This window comes from Protomyctophum bolini (genome assembly GCF_963924005.1).
Source record: "Protomyctophum bolini genome assembly, chromosome: 16".
Taxonomy (NCBI): Eukaryota; Metazoa; Chordata; class Actinopteri; order Myctophiformes; family Myctophidae; genus Protomyctophum; species Protomyctophum bolini.
The window spans coordinates 8,239,486-8,263,878 of record NC_137877.1 but is presented as its reverse complement, the minus strand read 5'-3'; the positions used below and the strand labels follow the sequence as shown (position 1 = coordinate 8,263,878).

The window sequence follows — 24,393 nt, the reverse complement described above, 5'->3', positions numbered from 1 at the left end:
GCTACTTAATTTACAAGAAGTCGACACAATTAGAGAATGTAAAATAATTGGCATTTTGTTCAAGGTCTGACTGTTATCTCTCCTATGGTACCACATCAATACACTCGATGCAGCATGGAATTGTGGACAGAATCGTATTTCAATGAGTCACAACAAAATGTTCTTTAGTTTTGTGTCTGAGAGGCTAAATCTCAACAAATGGTGGATTGGTGGTCCATGGTTCAAACGCAGAATAAATAATGGACCTTGATATGAAAAGGGTTGAAAACCACTGTTGTACAGGAATGATTTAACCATAAAATTAACGTTGGGATATTCTATTTAAATAATGAAACACACAGTGTGTGTGTGTGTGTGTGTGTGTGTGTGTGTGTGTGTGTGTGTGTGTGTGTGTGTGTGTGTGTGTTCATTCCTATTATGTACTGGGCTGGCTGCATTATTATGTGATTTAACAGTACTAATGTATCAACAATTGGCGACAATACTAATGTATCATAATGGGCTACTCTGTCTGGAACTCATACACAGCACAGCAAAGTACAGTACAGGAAACAAACAAGTATCAAATGCAGAAGGTGGGATTTGAGAGGAGGGAGGGAGGTGTGTGTCCAGGTGACGAACGATGAGGAGAAGCAGGATTTTCACTGGAAAAGCTCATGAGCAGTGAGTGAGCACAGATATCCAGAAGGAGAGGCGGATACAGTACATTCTGACTTCACAGGTGAAACGTTGTCGTTTGGTTAAAATAATACGAAATATAAAAAAGACGAGAGCAGCTTATCGCGTGCAGACATTCCCTTTTTCTTCACTATACATCCTGACTTCATCCATAAAGTGACGCCACAATTACGATATATGACCCCCCCCTGAACAATATTTAGTCAACTTGACCATTGGCTCTGTACTTGGGTCTGCACTCTGCTCACAACGCCTCAGCTAATGTTCCCCATCACACAAAGATTTGGTGGACCACCTGTAGTAACTCCGAACACCCCCTAGGGCCTAGGGGTCTCGGACTACTGTCACTGTTGAAGACCCCATTACAGTAGTAGGCTATGTATGATATATTATAATATGGCATATTGACCAAAATGGAGGCCTGCTAAGTGCAAATGTTCAGATGCTGAGCTGGTAGGAATTAAGAAGTCCCATCACTTTAAAACAAATGTACTCCCACATGTTTTGCTCAGCTTGACAGTAAACTCGCTAGACTGCATCTTCAGACTATACAAAAGTTATAGCCAGATTGTTGAATTATCAAAAACTGATTTTATTTTTACAATATTTTGAGTTCTGTCCTCATTTATAATGGCAGTCAGTGCAAAAAGAGCACATGTATAGGCCTACATCAATTATGGAGTAAACAATAGTTACAAATAAATTATAGGCCTATATGTAAATATAATAGTTATTTTTATTTATTTAATTATTTATTCACTACCCTTGCCTTATGGTTGTGAGTTTGAGGCCAGCCCAATTCCTTGGTGACGCAGAATGAACATGCTAATGCAGCAGTAGCATGATCAGTTGAGACTGATGAGAGATGTATTTTCTTCTTGCTCTTGGTTTGATACAATTCTCAATGGAACAGAGCCTTAATTAAGTTAATTAGTATCATTGGTAACACCTGTGAATGTATAGTAAGTGTCCCGGGAGCCAGCTAATCTTGTTGTGGTAGGCCTACTGTTAGGCTATTGTCATTCACTTCACTTTTGGCATATAACACAGGACAGGTGTATCGTGTTTTGTAGCTAACCTCGGCTCTTCTCCCCCCACTTGGTTCGACTCTGGGCTGGCTCGAACCCGTGCGTGACATCTGCTGTCTCCTTTAAAAAAAAAACAATCCAGTCTCCTGCTGCGATGCTGAAATCATTCTGGCGGCGGGGTTACCTAAGTTTTAACAATAGGCCTGTGGAAAACACAAAAATGTGGAAAACACAAAAATGTTTTAAGGAAATGTCAACAGGCTCAACGTGAAGGTTTCAAATTACGGTTTATTTTAGTGTTGCAGCAACAGCATATGTTCACTTGTCATTGCGTCTTATTGGCATAATGGCTATTGAGTTTAAGTGGCTGGTGCTTCATTAGAGTGTTTCCTCATAAGGGCATACTTACATCTTATGGTATGGATACTTTGTTGTTTGTTTGTTGTTCGCTGGGCAGTGGGCACCATTTCAAACAACCCTCAAGTCGGAAGTCCTCCCAAGTCACATGTCTGCCTCAGATGAAACACCTTGGGAAACCCATGTATGGTGAGATGGTGCCCTCTGCTGGTTACAATGCACAAGGAGGCAGAGCACAGCATACCTGCAGACTGAATATTGTTTGTGAATTTGTTCTTGCAATAGTCTTGGCCTTTCCTACAAGAAACTGCTCCATTGTAAATAAGGTCAGGACGATCTGATACTACAGTTCAAACCCAGCATCAGAATGGATAAATATAGGTGATGTAATGCCTTTTAACTTGGCATGGTGGGTGATGGCAAAGAGGCTGGTCTGAGTTTTTCAGAAACTGCTGATCTACTGCAATTTCATAACAATGAGTCTACCATATAGTTAAAATAGAGTTGGAAGTTAAATGGCCTTTTAAATGAGAGGGGGTAGCATTTATATAAAATATCAAAATATTGAATCAAGCAACTTAAAACCTGTCTGGGTTTTAAAAATACTGGTTAAATACTGTGGTCCTAGACAAATCAGGGACAGCGTCAAGTGATGCTGTTTGAGCTTCACATGTTCAATGAATCTCCCCCTAGCTTTCTCACTACGATGGGATTGCACTTTGTTCATCTTGCCCCTGAGAAATACCTTGGATACTACAATAACTAGAAACTAATAAACTATAGAAACTAAACTGAACATCTTCAACCCAATCCAGAAATGAACTGAAAAACTAAAACTATGAATTATAGTTTTGGGTGTATAATTAGGTTTTTATTTCAGAGCTGTTTTACAGTACTGCACAGCACAAAGAAAAACATATTGAGGAACATAAACATAGGGAACACCCCTTAGGCATAACTGTACGTGCAGTGCTGGATAGTATGGAGAATTACAGTAGTCTTTCAACTACTCCTGGCTCTTCACTAGAAAGCCAATACTCGCATGAGAGCAATTAAACAATTCAGGACAAAAAAAATGCAGTATTAATACAAATACATTTAGTCAACTAAAATAAAATGCATTACAGATTATAACTGATTCAACCGTTGAACAAATGCTTAGATGTTTTGGAGGGTAAGACCAGTAAAATTCATTTTTGTTCAACATGAAATAAGCAATTGATTATGGAGGCAATAGACAATTGTGAAACATTTGCATGTACGTGCAAAAGCATTTGCAATTTATTAAACGACCGAGAACTAGAACTATTGACTGATATTCGATAGTCAAACCTACATTTCAATATAAAAAATAAACGAACATTTGAATGTGAAAATTAGTTTTGAATTTAAAAGAAAATACAATACTAATCTCCCTTTGCGAGTTCTCGCTTGGCCCCATTAGGCCCACTGTAACCTTGCAGAGTAGCTGGCCTCTGCAAACGGCAAGCTACACTAAAGTTACACCCCACCCTTGCTGTCCGCAGATCCCAGTAAGTAGTTTCCCAGTAATCTTGGAACTGGGTGCTTTCATTTCATTTAAACAACATTTCAGGCTATTTCGATTCGAGTCTGACTGAATGTAGGTTTTTTTTTTGTAGCCGTCAAGGTAGATTGTTGCATGTTGATAACAGCTCATCACTTGGAGTGATGCATTTTTCTTCTCCGTTAAACTTCAATAACCCAGGCTTTTATTTATTCCATTTACATAACCTTATTAAAATGAGGCTATAGAGTAATACATGAAGAATTATTCATTTGTTTTATCTCATGGCAAGAGAGCGGGTTTCTCAATATATATATATACCATATAGGAAAAGAAAATCTGCTGTATTTCAATTAAGTTTTCCAGCATACATAGGTTCGAACCAAAGAGTTTAACAGTTTTTCTAAGGGCCAATTCATACTCTTATTTTATAGCCAAAAAAGTTGGTTCGGCTTTGTAGAGACTACAATGTGATGTCATTCGAGGTTCGAGGGTCGGGAACCGTCCAAAAGTCAGCGCTTCGGTACCACTGAAAGTTTCTGACGACTCCATCATTTCGGCACTACAGCTGTATTTCCTCATTCATTCAGCCCAGCTTCGAGTTCAAATTGTCGCCAAACTTCCAAATACTTGTGGCCCGGGAAATGAGCTCTCACACTCACAGGCCATGCGATCTGGCTGCAAGTGTTGTCACTTGTCAGCCTACGGTTGTCAGACAAGGCGATGCAAGGGGTAGAAATGGCGAGAAAATGTATATGTACCCGCGGTGCGCAGCTCATTACCCGGTAAATTCATGTCAAGGACCTCTAAGAAGCGACTTCGGCATTAGCCATGAGGGAGTATGAATTTACTTTTATAGAGCCTGACTAAATTCGGGTCAGGGACCATAAGAGTTATAAAGGATAGAGGGCGGACAGCTCCACCCCCTGTTATTAATTTCAATGGAAGTTGCTCAGTGGCATTTTGAAGCCCCCGGAAGAACGCTCTACTTCCGCATTTGACCACCAATAGTTGGTGGTCAAATGCGGAAACGAGCGCTCAATGTTAAACCCCAGCTGCACGGGGTTTCCTCGTGCAAAATGCAGGGCCCGCCTGCAGTTCCAGCTCTGACCACTATGTTTCGTGGCCAGCCATTCTGGGGGCTTGTCCCGAAACGAAACTTTTTTTCTGCACTAAATAGGAGTATGAATCGGCCCTTAGCCCCCCAACCTCATAGTGTGTCAGGTCAAGCTCTGTGGTTGACTGTGACATCTCTCTCCATTTGTCTCTTCTTCCATCTGCCTCACTACAGCAGTTGCTCGGGATGTCTTCTCCGCACATGCTTGGTTAAGTGGTCGGACCTGGTGAAGCCGCGTTCACAGTCGGGGGCTTCACACTGGAACGGCTTCTCGCCCGTGTGTTTCCTGTAGTGCCGATTCAGCTCGTCGGAGCGCGTGAAGCTCCACGTGCAGCCGGCCCAGTCGCATTTGTGTGGCTTGTAACCTATGAGACAACAGAAACAAAAAAGCATACAGACAAGACGCCTAAAAGTCACATTATGATGATCTCTGTTGAATGATAAATTGCTCTGGATTAAATGCAGATTAATCATATGTAGCTGTATACAATTTATACATAGTGTATCTCCAATCTCAGAGTGGATGTGAAGTACGGTCGGGTGCCGTGAGCCACATGTCTTGTAAGACAAACATTCTGTACACATTCTGTTAATGTGCCCAGTGCACAAGCATCCGAAAGCAAACTCCATTCTTCTCACTGTGAGCTCTCCCCTCCAAGTACACGACTCCAGTGCATGTGTCCACTCTTCCTGCAGAAAAGTCTTCTCGGATCCATCTTTGGCTTCGTGTTCCAAATAACAGTAGACAATGTTGTGGCAAAACTGCTCCCTCTAGCCTGGAAACGAGGCGTAGGTTTAGCTGCCACTTTCCTTGAAAGATCCATCATTGGAGCATCTTGTATATCTCCGACTACAGGGTCTGTAGCGATTCTCGCTTGTTGCCGCTGAATAAAAGTTACAATATCAGCAAAATGGTAAATGGTGCATTTATATAGTGCCTTTGTCCAAGGCGCTTTACAGAGACATGTTTGCAGATGTATTCAAGTCACAGAGGTTGTACACATTCTTCATGGCATTGCAACATCCTTGCAAGAATAGGCTGAATGATTGTAAGGCATTTCATGAGCTCTTTGATAGAGGTTGTCAGTGCCTTTATTTCATCCACTTTCCTTTTGAATTGACTAGATTTTATTTGCAAGAGCCTTTTCAGTGAGATTTATTTTTTCCTTGTCCTGTTTCCCAACGTTTGAATCAACTTTTGTTCCACTAATTTTGAATGCACAAGCAAATGACACAATGAGAATCCAATGCAAGCCAGACACATAGAACAGCCACAGCGATCGCAAAGAACAGTGCACGTTAATTGTTTGACACACACAATAGGCAAGATTTAGCCCGGCGGGCCGCTCTCACATCCACAGCGTATTTAACACAATGACAGTTACCACTCAGCGGCAGAAGTTCACAGAACCAGCTCAGACTGTTCCGATTTCCAAACAGCACTGAACGAAACGGGTCGTGTTGTGTGCTGTATATACGTTACTGCTGGTCATTTGATGCGCTCCTTGATGTGTGTGTGTGTGTGTGTGTGTGTGTGTGTGTGTGCGTCCGTGCGTGTGAGATCATTCCATTGTTTGCATGACGTGCATTACTCGCTTGCTCCGCATCCAAAGCGTGACTTGTCCGGTCCTTCCGTGGCTCCAATACATTCGTTTGTGTCACTCTTCGCTGACAAATGTATGGCGAGAAACGTATTAAGCCACCGAGGCTAAAAGCGGGGAAATGTACTGCATGCCAACTCACTTCTCCAGTGTACTGCGTTTCGTTCATTTAAGGTGTATTAAAAAATGTATTTAGCAACATCATTCATAACAAAGTGCGTAGTGCAAATAGTATACAGATAGCAGCATGGTGTTGTCTTAGCGTTTGTAAAGCGGACAGCAAAGTTGGAATTTCCCGTCGTTCACCCCCTCTCCTTCCATTCATGAAACGCCATCGGTGAACAGCTGACTTTACTACCTGTCTGACGTACCACCCAACACCAGGTGACCATAGAAACCATAGCAACTCATCGAGCTGTCTTAACTCTATACCCGTCACCAACACATACAGTAGCATAGTCACTGTACACAAATTCAAAGCTACAGACGGTACAGACCTGAATGTCTCCTCAAGTGTATGTTCAGGTGGGTTCTTCTGGTGTACATAGCTTTGCAGCCATTAAAGGAACAGCAGAATGCACGTCTGGTCTCCCGTAATGTCTCAGTTCTGGAAAATGGAGACAAATGTAAATAGACAAAACCACAACAACAATGTGTTGTGAGCCATATGTTATCACAATGTCCCAAATTCGAGACAATATCTAGTCTCATCCAGAGCCATAGAGTATAGACAGAGTTGCGACATTGAGGGGGCAGAAAACAGGGCTCTGGAACAGCCTACTAGAGGAACTGAGGCTAACCGGTTTTTTAACGAGTTTTAAATCTCTCTTAAAAACACATCTACATATACAGGTTGGCCTTTTCACCTCCTTAAGTCATTTCCGGTATTGTTGCTTATTTGTTTTTTCTATTATTATTATTATTATTTTGTTATTACATTATTGTTGTATTTTGATGTTTTACATTGTTTTGATTGTACAAGCACTTTGTAACTTAAATTATGTTGCAACTTTTCAGGACTAGAAAGTTTCTATTCGCTTGCATTCCCCATCAATGATGTCACTGCTGGACGGGTTTCTGAACTGCCCACAGCCCTCCCAAGAGACACAGACTGAGTTCCTGATTATTAGTGAGGACCTGTTATATGAAGATAGGTTGAAAAGTGGCCCTATAAGCAATGGTTGGTTCAGGTTGGTTCAACCATTGCTTAACCAACCACTTAACTAAGTAAAGCGTCTAAGCCTGGCTGCCCTGACTCTAATGCCTAAATATAACCAGATCAAAGAACACATCTGTGCACTGCAGGGAATACATAAACTTAACCAGGGAAGGGGACAGTTTCCTAAATTTAAACAGAGGGAATAATCTAGATGGAGGGACTATATAGACGCAATTTGCAACTCTAGATTTTTTTTTATAATAGCTCTAACGCATTAGAGCTATGGATCAGAGCTACTCTAGGCCAAGCTTGAATTATCCTCTTTCAATCTGCCGAGCTTTTGTTTCATGAAAATCCACCGTAGACATGTTATGAGCTACTTTCAGTCAAGAAATTATCTGCAGGTGAATCTTTTTCTAAGTGTTGGAGTTTGGAAGCACTCGTCGTAAGTCACTGAACGGTCCAGCGTACCACCGGTTTCGAATATGCACATAATGCAGGAGGCAGCAGCGCGACGCGTTAAGAAAAACGAGTGCTTCCAAACTCCAACACTTAGAAAAAGAATCACCTGCACAGAAAGTAACTCATAACAACATGTCTATGGTGGATTTTTATGAAACAAACGCTTGGCAGATTGAATGAGGATAATTCAAGCTTGGCCTACAGCTCAGCTGCAATGTTGGTGAGTTTAACGTCGTTTAATAACAAGCAAGTCAATGGAGGGTATTGCAACTCTAGATTTATCCCGGCTATAGCACCACCATTCAAAATAAGTCTCTGACGCAAGTTACCTTTCTTCGCCACTTTCTTTTCGTGTGTTATTCTTTGTTTTACTTTTGGAAAGCAAAGAATTCTGTTTGGACCTGGTGGTACATGAGGGCGAAGTCACGGAGACTACGTGCAACGCGTCGTGGCTGGATTCTTGTTTTCCTTGTATCCGAGGCTCCCTGATATGGACCTCTACCGTTTCTTCTTTTATGTCCATTATTGTTGTCAACTTGTCACGCTTGAATATCTGCTTGTAAAAACTACAAAAAGAACGTTGCGTCTATATTCTAGTAGTGTACATCCAGAAGGCAGCCCGTCGCACACCATGCATGCGCCGCACACGTACGTCTGTTTATTTTTCCGTGTTGCCTGCCCTATAGTATGTATGCTGTGTCCAGCCAGCTGCCAAATATTAGCTTAGTATGATCCGTCTACGTTTACTTTGAAAACGGATTTCCGTTTCCGGTGCGCTCAGTTTCCGGTGTGCGTGGTGGTACAGTAGTTCTCAAAGTAGGGACCGGGGACCCCCAGGGGTTCTCGAGGGGATTCCAGGGGGTCCTCAATCAAAAAACACTTTTAAACAATATAATAATAATAATAATAATAATAATAATAATAATAATAATAATAATAATAATAATAATAATAATAATAATAATAATAATAATAATAATAATAATAATAATAATAATAATAATAATACAGTCGATGTATATAGCGCTTTATAGAGGCAGCGGTGGCCGAGTGGATTGCGGAGCGGTCTAGATACCGGAAGGTCGCCAGTTCGAATCAGCGATCCGACACGTTAAAATTACCACCGTTGAAGTGCCCTTGGACAAGGCATTGAACCTCTACCATGAAATGTTCCATGTGGGCCTGGCTGTAAACAAGTATCTGATGCTTAGTCCAGTTACCCTTGGTAAACTTGATTTACCAGAAAGCATTTCTTCTCTTCTTCATAGGTAAAACAAACAAAACAACATTATAAAAAAATAACTACCGACCGTAGTTAAAAAGTCTAAAAACTAAGCGCAGAGGCCAGATCTTATATCATAGGCTACTGCACCTGCAGCGCCACCTGCAGTTTCTGCTGTCTTTGGTTGTCCCTGCTGAGTGCTCTGAGAGCTGTGGTTTTCAAACTTTCTATATTTCAAGGACCCCCCCCCCCCCCCCCCCATAACTTTGAGAGACTGAGAGTGTACTAAATGCAAACAAATACCCTACATCTGTACACTCTCACTCAGAGTTACAGATCTTAAAGGTCCATTTAGAACCCCCTCTGAAAATGTTGTCTTCCGAGGAGGGAGCAATAGGGATAGCTATAAGATCACATTTGATTTCATATTACCACTGAACTAATTTTTAGTCTAGAGCCAGGCTATTTAGTAATTTTTAACCTTATTTAAGTCTCCCTCAAATGCAATCTGAAGTCATTTCCTGGAAGAATAAAGGTTCAATGTACTAAAATACTTTTAGCTCATGGTGTTACCCTAAAAGGTTATCTATTAAGTGCATAAATCTATGCATCATCTTATTTATGACGTTTTGCATATAGCCTACAGTATATACAGTATTGTATATTATTGTTTGTCTTTCAATGTTGCCATGAATTTAATACACAGTCTCAATGGAAACAAGCCCTGGGCTTATTGGGTTATCCTTTGTCCATTATTTTGTACAAATCTGTGCCACTGTGTCTTTTTTTTGCAAACTGCTAATAAAAGTATTCAATCAATCAATACATGTATATATGCATCATCTGAAATGTCTTTCCTATTAGGTTAATGCCGGACTTGCCTATGAATGTGATCACAGTACACAGATGAGATCAAAACCTCATACCAGTAACACCAGTACATATACAACTAGCCCCGTGCCGCTGTTACATACAAAATGCAATTTTATTAACCTTCATGCCTCCATTCATATTAATATACATGTATATGTTTGAACTTACTTTAATTTCACAGCTCCATCCATATGAAAAATACAGAGAAAAGAGCAAAACACTGACTCGATATTTAAACAACTGTTGGAGAAAAGGGGGGGAAAGGAGAAAATAAATGAATAGAGGACACCTGTTCTTGAACTTTTTGAAAAATATTAGGTCTGAACATTTCTTTTTCAGATGCGGAAACTCCATGAGCAAGGATCTCCCTTTTTGAAGCAATGCTGAGCAATATCACTTTTTACAGTAAGAGTGAAAGTTTCTGAATATATTTACAACACACTCACTTTACATAAATACAGTAACGATTACGGTATGTAATATCAGGAAATTGGAAACAAAGGCATTGGCTTCACTACTTACAAAACTTCAAAAGCAGAAAAAGAAACGCAGATGTTTACACAAAAAAAGTGTAGGATCAGTATTCATTCACTAGTCACTCTACAACTGGTGGCCAGGCCACCGAAAATTCAGCAGAAGACCCCTCATTGTCTTCAAGGGAATTACTGTACTCTGTTTGAAACATCTTGTAATAGGGAGTGACTTATTGCAAGTAAAGTAATAATGGGCGGCATAAACAGCACGTGAAAATGTTATTTGAGGATGCTGTGTTTGAAGCAATCCCATAAGGCTCAGTGCGAAAAGAACACGAAACATTGGAGGTCAGATTTGCATATTCGTCATGTGCTTTTCCATAATTCACGGTGGTTACTCATATGCAATTTATTAATTTGAAACACACACTGTACGTTGAAATTGAAATAAACTCTTTGATATTAACATATCGTGACATGAGGCACTATTAATTGTTATTGCATAACTTTGACCCTGGTTACCGTTACAAAATTATGCTTTCAAATGAGGACTCGCACTGGAGGGAAATACAATACAACCTGTCTGTAGTGTATATACACGCTCACAGCCACCTTCAAGTCAAATTAACATTTTTAAAAAGTTGATTAAGGCATGCAAAAGTCATACTGACAAAAGATTTATGAATTGATATGTGCTTGACCACTATACCTTTTTGTTCAGGTATGGTAAAGTAGTAAAACAGGGATTTAAGTACCTTGAAATGGTTGATGTCTATAAAGGGTTGGTTACTGGCTATTGGACAGCGTTCAGCCTTGAACTAGAAGGATTTGTATGACCTTGGTTAACCACAACCCAAAAGAAAATGAAACCGTTACACAACATCACATGGAAATTTACAGAATGATAAACTGCTTTAGCTATACCAATATCCCAACTTTGCTGTATATCAAATTAGATAAATTACAGTCTCTGAAAAAAAGACTTTACATGTATAAATGTATTTTCTGCACCTACTGATCAAGAGCCCTGTTTTTCCAATGTATATACAGCCGAACTTGTTATTAAGTTTTATTTTCACTATCACATATATTACAACATTTCAAAAGATCATTTGTACAGAAAATAGTTATATGCAATGATGAAGTGCCCCTCAATCATAAAATGTTTTTTTTACACAGTATATGGATGATAAAATAGAATGATGATTATTTTGTGTATAAATCGACATCTGAAATAAAATAATTTGAAAATCATACTAATAAACAAACAAGGTGCTGATATGCTTTTTGCCGAAATGGTAATACAACTGGGCATAATCACGTGTGCACAAATAATATACATAAATATGACAACATACATTATAATTCTTCATTACATCAAAGGGGAGTCGCATACGTTCATTGGGTGGATGTGTGTAACTGACTTCCTGGAATTGGCTACTTACTGAAAGTTTGGATGTTTGTGCGTGCGTGCGTGCGTGCGTGCACACACGTGTGCGTGTTTGACAGTTTGTGTACTGTATGTGTGGTTTCCTTATAAGTACTCTTATAGAATAGCTTAACATTGCTATGTACTGGCCTCAGTCCAAAAACTGCATTTATAGCAGTACTCTTGTATCATATGGGTTACTCTATCTGGAACTCTCATACAGCACATTGAAGTATAGGAAACAAATCGATGAAAAACCTCGGTGTACTTGTGCGATGGGCCTCCCAAAACACATGCATGTGCACACTTGCGCGCACGCACACACAAACACACACACACACGTTTGTGCGTGCTGCAAGCATGTTTGTACGCGTGCATGTGCGTTTGTGTGTCCTCCAAACAAAGGTCTGAATTGTAGTTTATAGTTTAAGTGATTCATTCGTGAGACAGACAAACATTTCAAGGACGGGGGGGGATTTCGAGTAGTTCCCTATTCAAGGCTATGCTGTCTGCAGGTAGAAAGGAGCCAGTGAACACCAGGATGGAGACAAAAGGTAAATGTACTAACGTAAGGCGGTGGCACGGGTGAAATGATCGCAGACCTTCATTTAGGCGTGACATCAAAACACAGAACAACGAGGACGAGATAGTATAGTTTCTCGTCGTCTTGTTCAGTGTGTATTGCTCTTCTGTATTGTACATCAGACACCACTAACTAACTAGTACAGTATGTCCCTGTAACACTGCAGTCAAGCTGGAGCCCGTGTCAGCTTTATTCATGTCATTTCCATGACAAAAAAAACCCCCATACGAGAATATGTAACTTAAATAAAGTTGTCATACATTGAGTCTGTAAGGTGCCTGTTTCTTCTTTTTTTTTTTTCACATACTGGATATCTGTTCACTGATTGTTTCAAAGTTCATTGGATGTGGGAGGAGGGGGGGGGGGGGGGGGGGGGGGTGGTGGTGGTGATCTTTCTGTGATAAATATAATCAAAGCAGGCATAAAAAGCAAGATACAATAAACGAAAGAAGTTGTCATATTTAAACTATTATACCTTATAAGATTGCACTTTACTGATTGCTAATCACAGCACAAAATGCACCAAAGATATATATTTTTTTTAAAGAAAATGTTTTCCAAGAGGCTCAACATAAAGGATAGCGAAAATGAGATCTGGGGGGGCTTCCCAACCCTGTGAGTTGATCAACGTACAAATGATGTGTTTCTTTGCTGGTGGTGCCACTTGTGTGTTCGTTGTTTTGTCTGAAGTACAACAGAATACCATAAGCAAATCTCTTTTTTTAACTAGGCCTATATATCTTATGGCATGGATGTGTTTATGAGTTGAGGTTGCTGATGCTTTTGCTTCATTCCGGTGGTGGCTATAATAAGGTCTGAATATCATCCGATTAGGTTGCTGGCCTTGAAGTGGACACATGAGCCCCCTCTTTTTTTGAGTGTCCCAAGTCACTGTCCCCATCTGGCCTGGGTGCCTCTCAGATCTAACAGCAGATTTAAGGGAACCCATGTGTGGTGAGATGGCGCCCTCTGCTGGTTTACAATGCTGGCACACAAGGTGGCAGAGTACAGGAATGGTGCAACAATACTGCCTGTGTGGATCAAACTAGGCCTGAGTCCTTTTTCCTACTGTCCCCGTAAGCTTGACGGATCAAAAGAGCACACACAAACAAATCCAATCCATACGCAGGGAGGTCTTTCACATTATGAACGCCTGAAAAAGCAGCCATTTTAACAATATAATTAAAACAAAGATACCAAGAGGAAATAGTTGCGATTGCATTTTTCTTTTTTCTTCTTTTTTTTTTTTCTTTTTTCGTCCAAATGAATGAGGACAAGTCCATCTTATAAATCTAGATGAAACATTTACCAACAGTGCTGTAAAAGACAGATTTTTCAATTAAAACTCCAAACAACAACAACAATAAAAGATCCTGCGGTCCATTTACTTCCAACCCCAGTGACAGAATCCAGAAGTGACCCTGTTTTTGTGCTGGACGCGCTCCATTCATCTCTCCCTGCTCTCTCCCTGCGACTGGGACAGGTAAGAGTGAGCGAGTGGGTTGTGTACGTGTATCTGTGTGCGTGCGTGCGTGCGTGTGTTCTCATGTTATGTGTATGTGACCGTGCATCCAGACCAGCTGAACCACATTTAAGAGAGAGAGAGAGAGAACCAGCCCTCCCTCCCTCCCCCTTCCTAACCCCCGGGCCATGTGTTGAACGAACACGTGCGCACTTCCTCTCCGTGTTGGACATCTCTCTCTGTCTGTCTGTCTGTCTGTCTTGTCTGTCTCTCCGTCCCCTCCCCCGTCACACCAACATGTGTCTCCGTCGGTGCAGGGCCAAGTGGTCAGACCGGGAGAAGCTGCGGTCACAGTCCGCACACTTGAAGGGTTTGACGCCCGTGTGTTTCCTGTAGTGCCGCGTCAGCTCGTCGGAGCGGGCGAACTTCCACGTGCAGCCGTCCCAGGTGCATTTGTATGGCTTTTCACCTATAGAGACAACAGGCAGCAAAAGCACATTTTTTATAGACAAAAATTGTCTCAATGGCACGCGAGTCCATTTTGATGGCGTCTCCGTCAAATGACTCTAACTGCATGGGTTCCTAGTTTCCTTTTTAAAACATATTTTTTTATCCCACGATTTTGCAACCCATTTTTCACACCCGTTCACGGACCCTCCGCCAACATAGTCCCCATTATATGGGGGACAAGGGGAAAGCAACGGACTTTAACTCATGCTTCCTTCATGCCTGAGTGTCCAAGTTGCTCCTTTACACCTGACAGGGGGGAGTTTCCCTGGTTGGACGTACCGTGTCTGGAAGGAACACATTATTCCAACCAGTTCCTTTCCCCTCCATCAGGCGCCCCAGCTGGCCAGGGGGAGGTAGTTTGGGTTCCTAGTTTCCAATAGTTTTACCAATGCATTTCCAAAACCTTTCCAGAATATTTAACCCAATTTCAAGGCCAATATAACAATCATTCAGCACAATAACTCCTTTGTGCAATGCACAAAGACAGGCAGCGTGGCAACAATAAAGCATAGAATATAGAATGCTATAATTCGATTACAACGTTTGTACCAAATGTGTTGCTGCGCCACCTATCCTAGGATCACGCTGTCGCGTATAGTCGTACACATTAGGCTGCAGTCACCCTGCCCTTTTGGCGAATAACGACTTATGTTACATATTTCGTGTAATGTTAAATTATACATGTTTTGGGGGGAAAAAAAGCTTTTTATCAATAAAATCAATAGAGCACCGAAGTCTGACGTCACTTTCAGTAGAGGGCGTCAGTCCCCAGGTTCATGTATTTTTTTAGTTGCATTGAAATCGCCATAGGAGGATTTTTAGATTGCTTCATATAAGAACTGTGTTTGAAAATCGTCGGGATGAGCGAGTTACGTCAGGACTTCGGTGCTCTATAGCCCAAAAACAATGCATAGCCAACTATTTCTTCCAGGACCGTCGACCAATTCCAAATCTTTTCCAGGAATTTCATGACTTGTGGGGAACCCTGAATAAATGACAAACCTGTATACTTTAGTACTACAGAGTCAGAGGTTTACTGACCTGTGTGTGTCCTCCGGTGTGCTTTTAGATGGGAGCTTTTGGTGTATACTTTATTGCAGCCTTCAAAGTCACACCTGTGGATGCGTCTCTTTTTGGAGTCGGGAGACTCTGACCTCCGCGGGCGCCGGATGCTCTCAATACTGAACGGGGACATGGAACTGTAACACAGAGCAGAATGCAAATTAGCCACTTAAATTAAAACCCATTTAGCATTGTGTTATGCTTTAGCTATTGAAAAATAGCAGATCTACAAGCTCGTAGCGCGCCACTCGGTGGCGCGCTACGAGCTTGTAGGTCTGCTATTTTTGAAAAATCGAAGAACGACTGACATAGAAACATAGCTTTTTCAGAAAACTGTCAGAAGACATTTTTAGAATCTGATCTCAGGTCAGAATGGGTTAAGAGTCCTAGTGGACTCTATACGAGTGGAGAATATCATCGTATTTCTTTTGCATGTGAAGAGATAAGAGATAACACCTAATGTAGACTCTCATGGTATGACCAGTAAAAATAACTTAAGATAAAAGAAAGCTGCTTGACACTCAGGAATAATAAAAAATAATTCTGTAACCCAATTTATTTTCACATGATGCTGAATTAAGGAAATATTTTGTTGTAAAGTCAGATTTAAAAAAATAATCAGCATAATGTGAATTTATGTCTTTCTTAGTGTTTGAGTTTTTTCTACTTTCTAGTTATTTTTCTACTTTCCAGAAATATTGCATTGGTCAATAGATGGCACTATAACACTGCATCACAGTCTAGTGTCTTGTGGACCAGATGAGAGTCAGGCTACTTTCCTTATTCCAGTGACTCCTGTGTTTTCATCAATCATAGGATGAAGAGTGTCACATTCTCTCCGTGCAGTTCAATAAAGTTAATGACTGCTGAGTTGTTTGCATCATCAATACAATTTGGCATGACATTTCCTCTCCAATAAGTAGTCAATACTACTCCTTATATACAATTTGTTGCCACTTGTCGTGAAGCCCTGCAGCAAAGCGTGCGTGTGCGTGTGTGTGCGTGTGTGTGTGTGTGTGTGTGTGTGTGTGCGTGCGTGTGGGTACATGGATTTAGAAGATTGTAATAACAGGCATACTAGATCTTTTGTCGACACACACACACACACACCAAGGAAAGGAGGAAGGTGAAAAGGGGCGGAGCCAGGGGAGGAGGAGCCTGTAGTTGAAGTGACAGTCAATAGTCCATGTCCCATCATTAGTGACTGTCAATTAATGAGTAATGACCACATTCCAAATGTGATACACACACACACAGAGATAGATAGATAGATAGATAGATAGATAGATAGATAGATAGATAGATAGATAGATAGATAGATAGATAGCTGTTTTCGGTGTGGACATTGAGAAAGCGGCAGAAGACGGAGGGGGGTAAGGGGAAGGAAGGAGAGAGAGGACCCGGTGTGGGTGTGGCCAGACAGGCCCCTCCAGTGAACTGTCTCCAACCACACGCAGCCCATGCACTTCCTGTCTCTGTGTAGCAACGAGGCATGCATGCTCACATGGACATGCGCGCACGCACACACACACACACACACACACACACACACACACACACACACACGGACATCGCGTGCGCGTGCACGCAGCAACAGAAAACACAGGGATACATACAGAAAAACACACATGTACACTAGTACACACACACACACACACACACACGGATCACCTGTTGCTCTTGGCTTGCAGCCAATCTGAAGCAGCACAGGAAATGAGCGCACGCTGTAAAATCCTGAGTGCTCGTTCAGCTCTTGAGAGTGTACACTCCTGAGTTAAATTAACAATTAGGGTTTCACTGCGCATGGGCCGGTTCTGCCTCTCTTTCTCTCTCTCTGTCTCTCTCTCTGTCTCTCTCTATGTCTCTCTCTCTCTGTCTCTCTGCCTACACCAGGTAACCGGTGAAATAACACACGGCAGCAAGTTGTTAAAAACTGTGTTTTGGAAAACTATTTTCAAAACTTAATAGAATAAGGTACATACATCTTATGCAAAAGAAATGGTGAGATCACTGAGAACTACTGAAAAGTAGAGTAGTGCAAAGTAAGTGGAGAGAACGTGCGTGCGTGCGTGCGTTCGTGCGTGCACGGAGAGGCAGGATTTAGACCGGCAAAGCTCTGAGCGCAGACATCCAGCGGGAGAGAGAGAGAGAGAGGCGGATGTTTACGTTCTGACTTCATCCATAAAGTGACTCCGCGATTATGACATATAGTTTGGGAAAGGTCTGGACTGGATATAGCTCCAACACTGGGCAGTGGTTTTCAACCAGTGGTCCAGGGACCACCTGATTGTGGTCCTTGAGCGCTCATGCAGCTAAATGATGTGGAGAGTTGGTAACCAAATGGACCACTAGAGATATTTTTTTTTACTATAATTTTTATCCCACGATTTTGCAACCCATTTTTTTCACCCAGTGTCAATTATCTAATGTAATCCTGGGCACTACACTTCCTCTTCCAACCTCATGCTTCCTTATATGCATGAGGAGTCCAAGCTGCTTCTTTTTCACATTTCCCGGCCAGACGTAGCGCGTGGAAGGAACACGTTATTCCGACCAGTTCCTTTCCCTTCCATCAGGCGCCCCGGCTGGCCAGGGGGAGGTAGTTTAGAGACCAGGATTACTGCATGTTTTTTGTGAGGGTATACCTACTACCTACCCTAGGAGGAGACACGGGGAGAACATGCAAACTCCACACAGAAAGGCCCTTTCACCAAACCCCGCCTCGGGTATGAGCACTGATGACACACGGAGGAGAGTGCTCTCAAGAGTTAAATTATTATTAGACATCTGCATTATACTTCATTTACTATAATTCTTACACAATTAAAGAATGTAGAATAATTGTTAGTTTGCGTGTTATCTCTCCTATGGTACCAACATCAATACAGCATGGAATTGTGGTGGACAAAATCTTACCCAACAACAACATATTATTCAAAGTTTTGGGTCTGAGAGGCTAAATCTAATCAAATGGTGGTCCGTGGCTCAAATACCCAATGAATACTGGGCCTTGACACAAAAAGGGTTGAAAACCACTGTCCTATACAGCAATGAAAACCACTGTCCTATACAGCAATGAAAACCACTGTCCTATACAGCAATCTGAAAACCACTGTCCTATACAGCAATGAAAACCACTGTCCTATACAGCAATCTGAAAACCACTGTCCTATACAGCAATCTGAAAACCACTGTCCTATACAGCAATCTGAAAACCACTGTCCTATACAGCAATCTGAAAACCACTGTCCTATACAGCAATCTGAAAACCACTGTCCTATACAGCAATGAAAACCACTGTCCTATACAGCAATCTGAAAACCACTGTCCTATACAGCAATGAAAACCACTGTCCTATACAGCAATGAAAACCACTGTCCTATACAGCAATGAAAACCACTGTCCTATACAGCAATGAAAACCACTGTCCTATACAGCAATCTGAAAACCACTGTCCTAATACAGCAATGAAAACCACTGTCCTATACAGCAACCGTAAGTCACAATCACTTTGAAAAGTTAAATGACATTCCCACTCTGCTGAGATTGCCACCTGTTGTTGCGATTTATTTGTGGATGGTATAATCTTATGCCTTATTATTGCAGCCCTGGTCCGAGTAAAACATTTTCTTTCCAGACAATGGTGAGTTTTGAAAATAACATTTCTGACGGACGATAATCTCCACAGTGATGCATCTGGGTTCAATACAACGACGTCAAATCTATCTGGAAATCCATTTACAACGCAACTGTTTATGTTTCTAATATTATCAGCTGTCATATCACGCATTCACCCCCCCCCCCCCCCCACCCCAGACTAGACTGACTCACACTCATGGACACACACACACACACACACACACACACACACACACACACACACACACACACAGATAGTCTGAAGTACATTTTTATAAACACACACATATGCCTCGGAGGGTGAAAACTTGACAGCTCATCTGTTCGGGCGATTCAAGACTCCAAACTTGGCCCTTTTTAACTCCAGCCGTGTTGCAGCTGCATGAAGGGAAGGCCGTTGTGTGTGTGTGTGTGTGTGTGTGTGTGTGTGCGTGCGTGTGTGTGTGTGTGTGAGAGAGAGCCGATGCGGCGGTCGGCGGTGATCTTCCTCTCATACGAGGCCGGGGGCAGAGGAGCCCGCTGCCTTGAACCTTGCCTCACCCTGGCATCCTTGGGCCTGTGTGTGAATGTCTCTGTTTGTGTCTCCCAAACCAAGCATGAGAGAGAAGAAATGAGGAAGCAGCACAGCTGAGAACCATTTCAAACAGAGCTGACCTCTGTTTTTTTGGTCCCTTTTGTTCCCCCCCCCCATCCGCTGTCCATGAGAGAGAATGTGTGCCTGTACACAGTCACAAGTCCCCGGCGTTAATTTAACAATGAGAGTTGAATTAACACTGTGTTGTGAATGAACTATAATGTAACCGAGTGGAGTGTCTTTTTATTGTGTTTTTGTAATTACATTTAGACATTCTTCTCGCTGTTAAGAATGGATACATGAACACTGAGGATGTTACTGTGTGTGTGTGTGTGTGTGTGTGTGTGTGTGTGTGTGTGTGTGTGTGTCTGTCTGCCTGTCTGTGTGTACGTGCGTGCGCGCATGCGTGTGTCACTGCCAAAACAACAACTTGCCAAATATTGCTCTGTTTCGGCTGTTATAGGCAGTTTGTCTGTGTGTGTGTGTGTGTGTGTGTGTGTGTGTGGAGGAGAAGGTGCCATGTGTATCCTTAGGTGCTCATGAACTGTCAACCCCGTTACATGTGTTTCCCTGTAAAAAATGAATGGTATTCAAACAAAGAATAAAAAATGTGCGTGTGCGTGCGTGTCACCTGTAGCGGGGGAGGGGGAGGGGGGGGGGGCTTTCCACGGGACAAACTCGCTGCCTGCACTATAAAGCTCCGTTCTGTACATTCTTGCGATGTCTCACAGGAAACAAGGGGTTGCAGCAACAACAACAACGACGACGCGAGGGTTTCCAACGCGGCAAAACAGACTCTGTTATACGTTCCTCTCCATCGAGTAATTATACCAGAATACTGGAATCATGGGAGGGGACGGGGTGGACGGGACAGGAAAGAGAAGAGTGTGTTTATGCCTGTGTACCGTCTGTACCTGTGTGTGCACTGACTGGAGGAGTGCCCATCAGGCATCCCCCTTGTACCTGTACCGTCTGTACCTGTGTGTGCACTGGAGGAGTGCCCATCAGGCATCCTCCTTGTATACCTGGGTGAGGGGATGTACTACTCCCCCTCCCTTCACCCTCATCTCCCTCCACCTGCTCTGGTCTCCGTGGCCCCCCAGGTCCTTGGGGACCAGCCAGACTTCAGCAGAGAGCACACACACACCCCCACTCTCTCTCTCTCTCCCTCTCTCTCTCTCTCTCTATCCCTCTCTTCCTCTTTCGTCCGCTCTCTCTCTCTCTCTCTCCCACAATAGCCCATCCACCGGTCCCCAGGGTAACGCATGAATATGGAGGAAGGCTGCCCAGGAAACACATGACACATAGTCCGTCTAGCGCTTTCCCCATCGCTCTGTCTGTCTGTCTATCTGTCTCTCTGTCTATCTGTCTGTCTGTCTGTCTGTCTGTCTATCTATCTGTCTCTGTGTCTCTCTCTCTCCCTCCGTCCACTCATTTATTTATGTGGATACCTGGACGGTATAAGCTGCAGGCGGTCCCGTCATCATCCACACACACACACACACACACACACACACTGACAACAGCACAACGCCTACTGCTGCTCCACCTATATGGAAACACAACGCGTTGTTTGTAGGCCCCCAACAATGTACGCCGTTCGATAAAAGGCACAAAAGAGAATGCAATGATGGAATCGATATTTGTTTCAGTGTGTGTGTGTGTGTGTGTGTGTGTGTGTGTGTGTGTGTGTGTGTGTGTGTGTGTGAGCAGCACCAACGCCCTCCTCCTCCGCGCAGACGCAAATGTACACATATTGAGTCCGAGTGCTGTGTTAACCCATTTTGACTTGAGATCAGATTCTAAAAATGTTCTTCTACATCCTGACAGTTTTCTGAAAAAGCTATCTATGTTTCCATGTCAGTCGTTCTTCGATTTTTCACAAATAGCAGACCTACAAGCTCGTAGCGCTATGAGCTTGTAGATCTGCTATTTTTCAATAGCTAAAGCATGACATAATGCTAACACCAAAAGGGGTTCCCGCACAAAATGGATCAATGCTGAAGAAGAGCATTCTTTGTGTGGCCCCCGGGCTCCGTGTAACTCAAGATGACCACGGACTGCTTTGTTTTTCACTGACAAAACATGCACGTCTGTGTTCCTGTTGACAATGGCTGACCTCCTTCTGCAACCAGCTGTTCTGTCCAGTGTTGCAGACCCACGTGCGGGCATACAGTATACTGCATGCACACGCTCACAGTAACACCACACACACACACGCGCACAAGCACACGCACACACATACACACACATACTAACTTTTAATTATGTTTGTTAGTTTGTCTTGTGTGTGTGCAAGTTTGTATATGGATTCATCCTTGAGCATAACAGTTAGTGTTAGTAACTAACCTACAAGGATATAATTGCAAATTGCATACAAGCTTGTATTGCACACACACAGGTGCACAACACACAAGTGAACTACCCACACACAACAGAGCCAGCACATAGCGCACAGAGGAGTGAGTGTGTGGGCAGGCCCTGGCAGGGGCATATTGCTTAAGCCCGGGCTGGTGATTTATCTCCATAGTGAAAGCTTGGGCAGTGAAAGGTTGGGTCCTGCCAACCTCTGTTCTCCTCTGACCACCCAGTGCCCGTGTGTGGCACTCAGGGCAACACGCCTGTTCCTTTCAATAACCTGCATAGAAACCTGAGTCCTCCAGCAGTGTGAGTGAGAGAGAGTGCGTGCGTGCGTGTGCGTGTGTGCGTGCGTGCGTGCATACGTACGCGTGCGCATACTGTAGTGTGTTGTATAGCCTTTCCCCTAAAACACAACTCACACGAAACATTGCCTCTTATATACCACCGTTCCACAAGAGTTGCAAAATGCCAACCACACCAGATACACAAAAAAAACCTGATTATTATGCCCAACAAACCAAACCAGTACAGTATGTGTTTCCTAAAAAGCCAAAGCGGGGGACGTGGCCAATGTGGGACACATAAACAATAGACTTGTCCTGGGGTTTCAACCCCAGAGATCTCAACCATAAACACCGACGCAACCACATAGCCGCTTTACTTGGACCATTCCCATCGTTTATACCCCCCTCCCCCCCCCCCCCTTCCCAAAGTCCTGCATTGTTCCTCCTGCTACATCATTAGCACAGAAGTCTCAAACACAAGCAAGAGAGTCCTGGAATAGTTTCCTAGCTGTTAGTCTAAATAACCGTCCCGCGGGGGTTTAACGTGAGTCTGGCCAGGCTTTGCTATAGTTATGACTGTTCTGGGTCTATAACCCATTCTGACCTGAGATCAGATTCATACGAGGTTTCCACTGGACACACAATGGTCTGATGAACCCATTCTGACCTGAGATCAGATTCTAAAAATGTCAGTTGTTGTTCGATTTTTCAAAAATAGCAGACCTACAAGCTCGTAGCGCGCCACTCGGTGGCGCGCTATGAGCTTGTAGATCTGCTATTTTTCAATACCTAAAGCATAACATAGTGCTAACACCAAAATGGGTTCCCGTTCAGAATGGGATAAGGCAGCAGAGGAGGGGACGGACAGACGGACGGGGCGGGGCAGGGCTGAACAACGACGGGCTGCCCAGACAGAGCCCCCTCATGCTTCGTGATGGGGAGACTGTACTTATACTGTTACAGTGTACAGTATATGGTCGGCTGGAGAGAGAGAGAGAGAGGGAAGCCCTGAGTCATCTCATTCAACACAGATGGACCAGAGTTCTGGTGTCTGCAGACCCACTATAGGCCGTGCTGTCGGGATGTATGCCACGGTGCAGTGTGTGTGTATGCACGTGCCATAAGCACTCGTATACACAAGATATACGTATGAAATGTGTGAGCGCATTTTCGCGTGCGCACACACAGACGCACACGGACACGCACACACAGGTTTTCCTTGCACTGGCTCCCAGTAAATTATAGAATCCATTTCAAAATTATTGTCATCACACACAGAACCCTCCATGACCAGGCACCCCCATATATTCTGTGATCTAGATGAAATTGAAAACGAAGTTCACTTTCTGTTTTACTGCTCTAAATACGATGACTTAAGGGATATTTTGGTTAATAAGATGTCTTCTATATGTGGGGATTTCCTAGATTTAAATGACTATGTAAAAATGGAGATATGTTTTGCCAAAGGCACCTTCGTTGTAGCAGATTTTATTTGTCAAGCTTGGGAAAGAAGACAGAGTACTCTGTATACATCTGAGGTGTAATATAATGAATTATGTAATGTAAACATGCTGTAAAATGCATAAATTATGTATTGTAAAACATGATATAATTGCAAATGTGAAATGGTGTCTTATAAACCCATGAGGGTTGGGCACAAGGTGTGCATGACACGAAAATAAATAAACAATCAATCAATCAAAAAAAATCATATTCCTCGAATATATACACCCATATGTTCCTAGAAGGTCTCTGAGATCCTCATCCCCAAGCCCTGCTGCTGGTCGTTCCACCCACAAAACTAAACACTAAAAGGTTATCCAGCCTTTTGCTATAGTTTGGCCCCCAGGCCATGGAACGACCTCCCGGACTATACCTGAACTCTGTGGCCTCTCTGTGGACCTTTTAAAAAAACATGCTGTATTGATTTCTTGATTATTATTTTTTTACCAGTGCCGTTTGCTCTGTTTTTTTCTTTTTCTTTGCTTTATTCG

At 42.7% G+C, this 24,393-nt stretch overlaps 1 protein-coding gene and 1 long non-coding RNA gene across 2 annotated transcripts in view; both read right to left on the bottom strand.

The window, feature by feature from the left end:
• Positions 1-2,918: 2,918 nt before the first annotated feature.
• On the bottom strand, positions 2,919-8,619 carry LOC308331043. The gene is made up of 3 exons (XR_013965539.1): positions 8,257-8,619; positions 6,804-6,913; positions 2,919-5,070 (listed from the first exon to the last, which is right to left on the bottom strand). It is a non-coding gene; the product is annotated as an uncharacterized lncRNA (long non-coding RNA).
• A 2,932-nt stretch (positions 8,620-11,551) lies between these two features.
• The window catches only part of klf12b (Kruppel like factor 12b), a 34,860-nt gene continuing 22,018 nt past the window's right edge, over positions 11,552-24,393 (bottom strand). Inside the window, exons 4-5 of the mRNA XM_080786262.1 lie at positions 15,521-15,678; positions 11,552-14,438 (exon numbers count right to left, since the gene is read on the bottom strand). Of these exons, the coding sequence (XP_080642388.1) occupies positions 14,257-14,438; positions 15,521-15,678 (340 nt within the window). The 3' untranslated portion in view covers positions 11,552-14,256. The remainder of the gene's footprint in view (positions 14,439-15,520; positions 15,679-24,393) is intronic.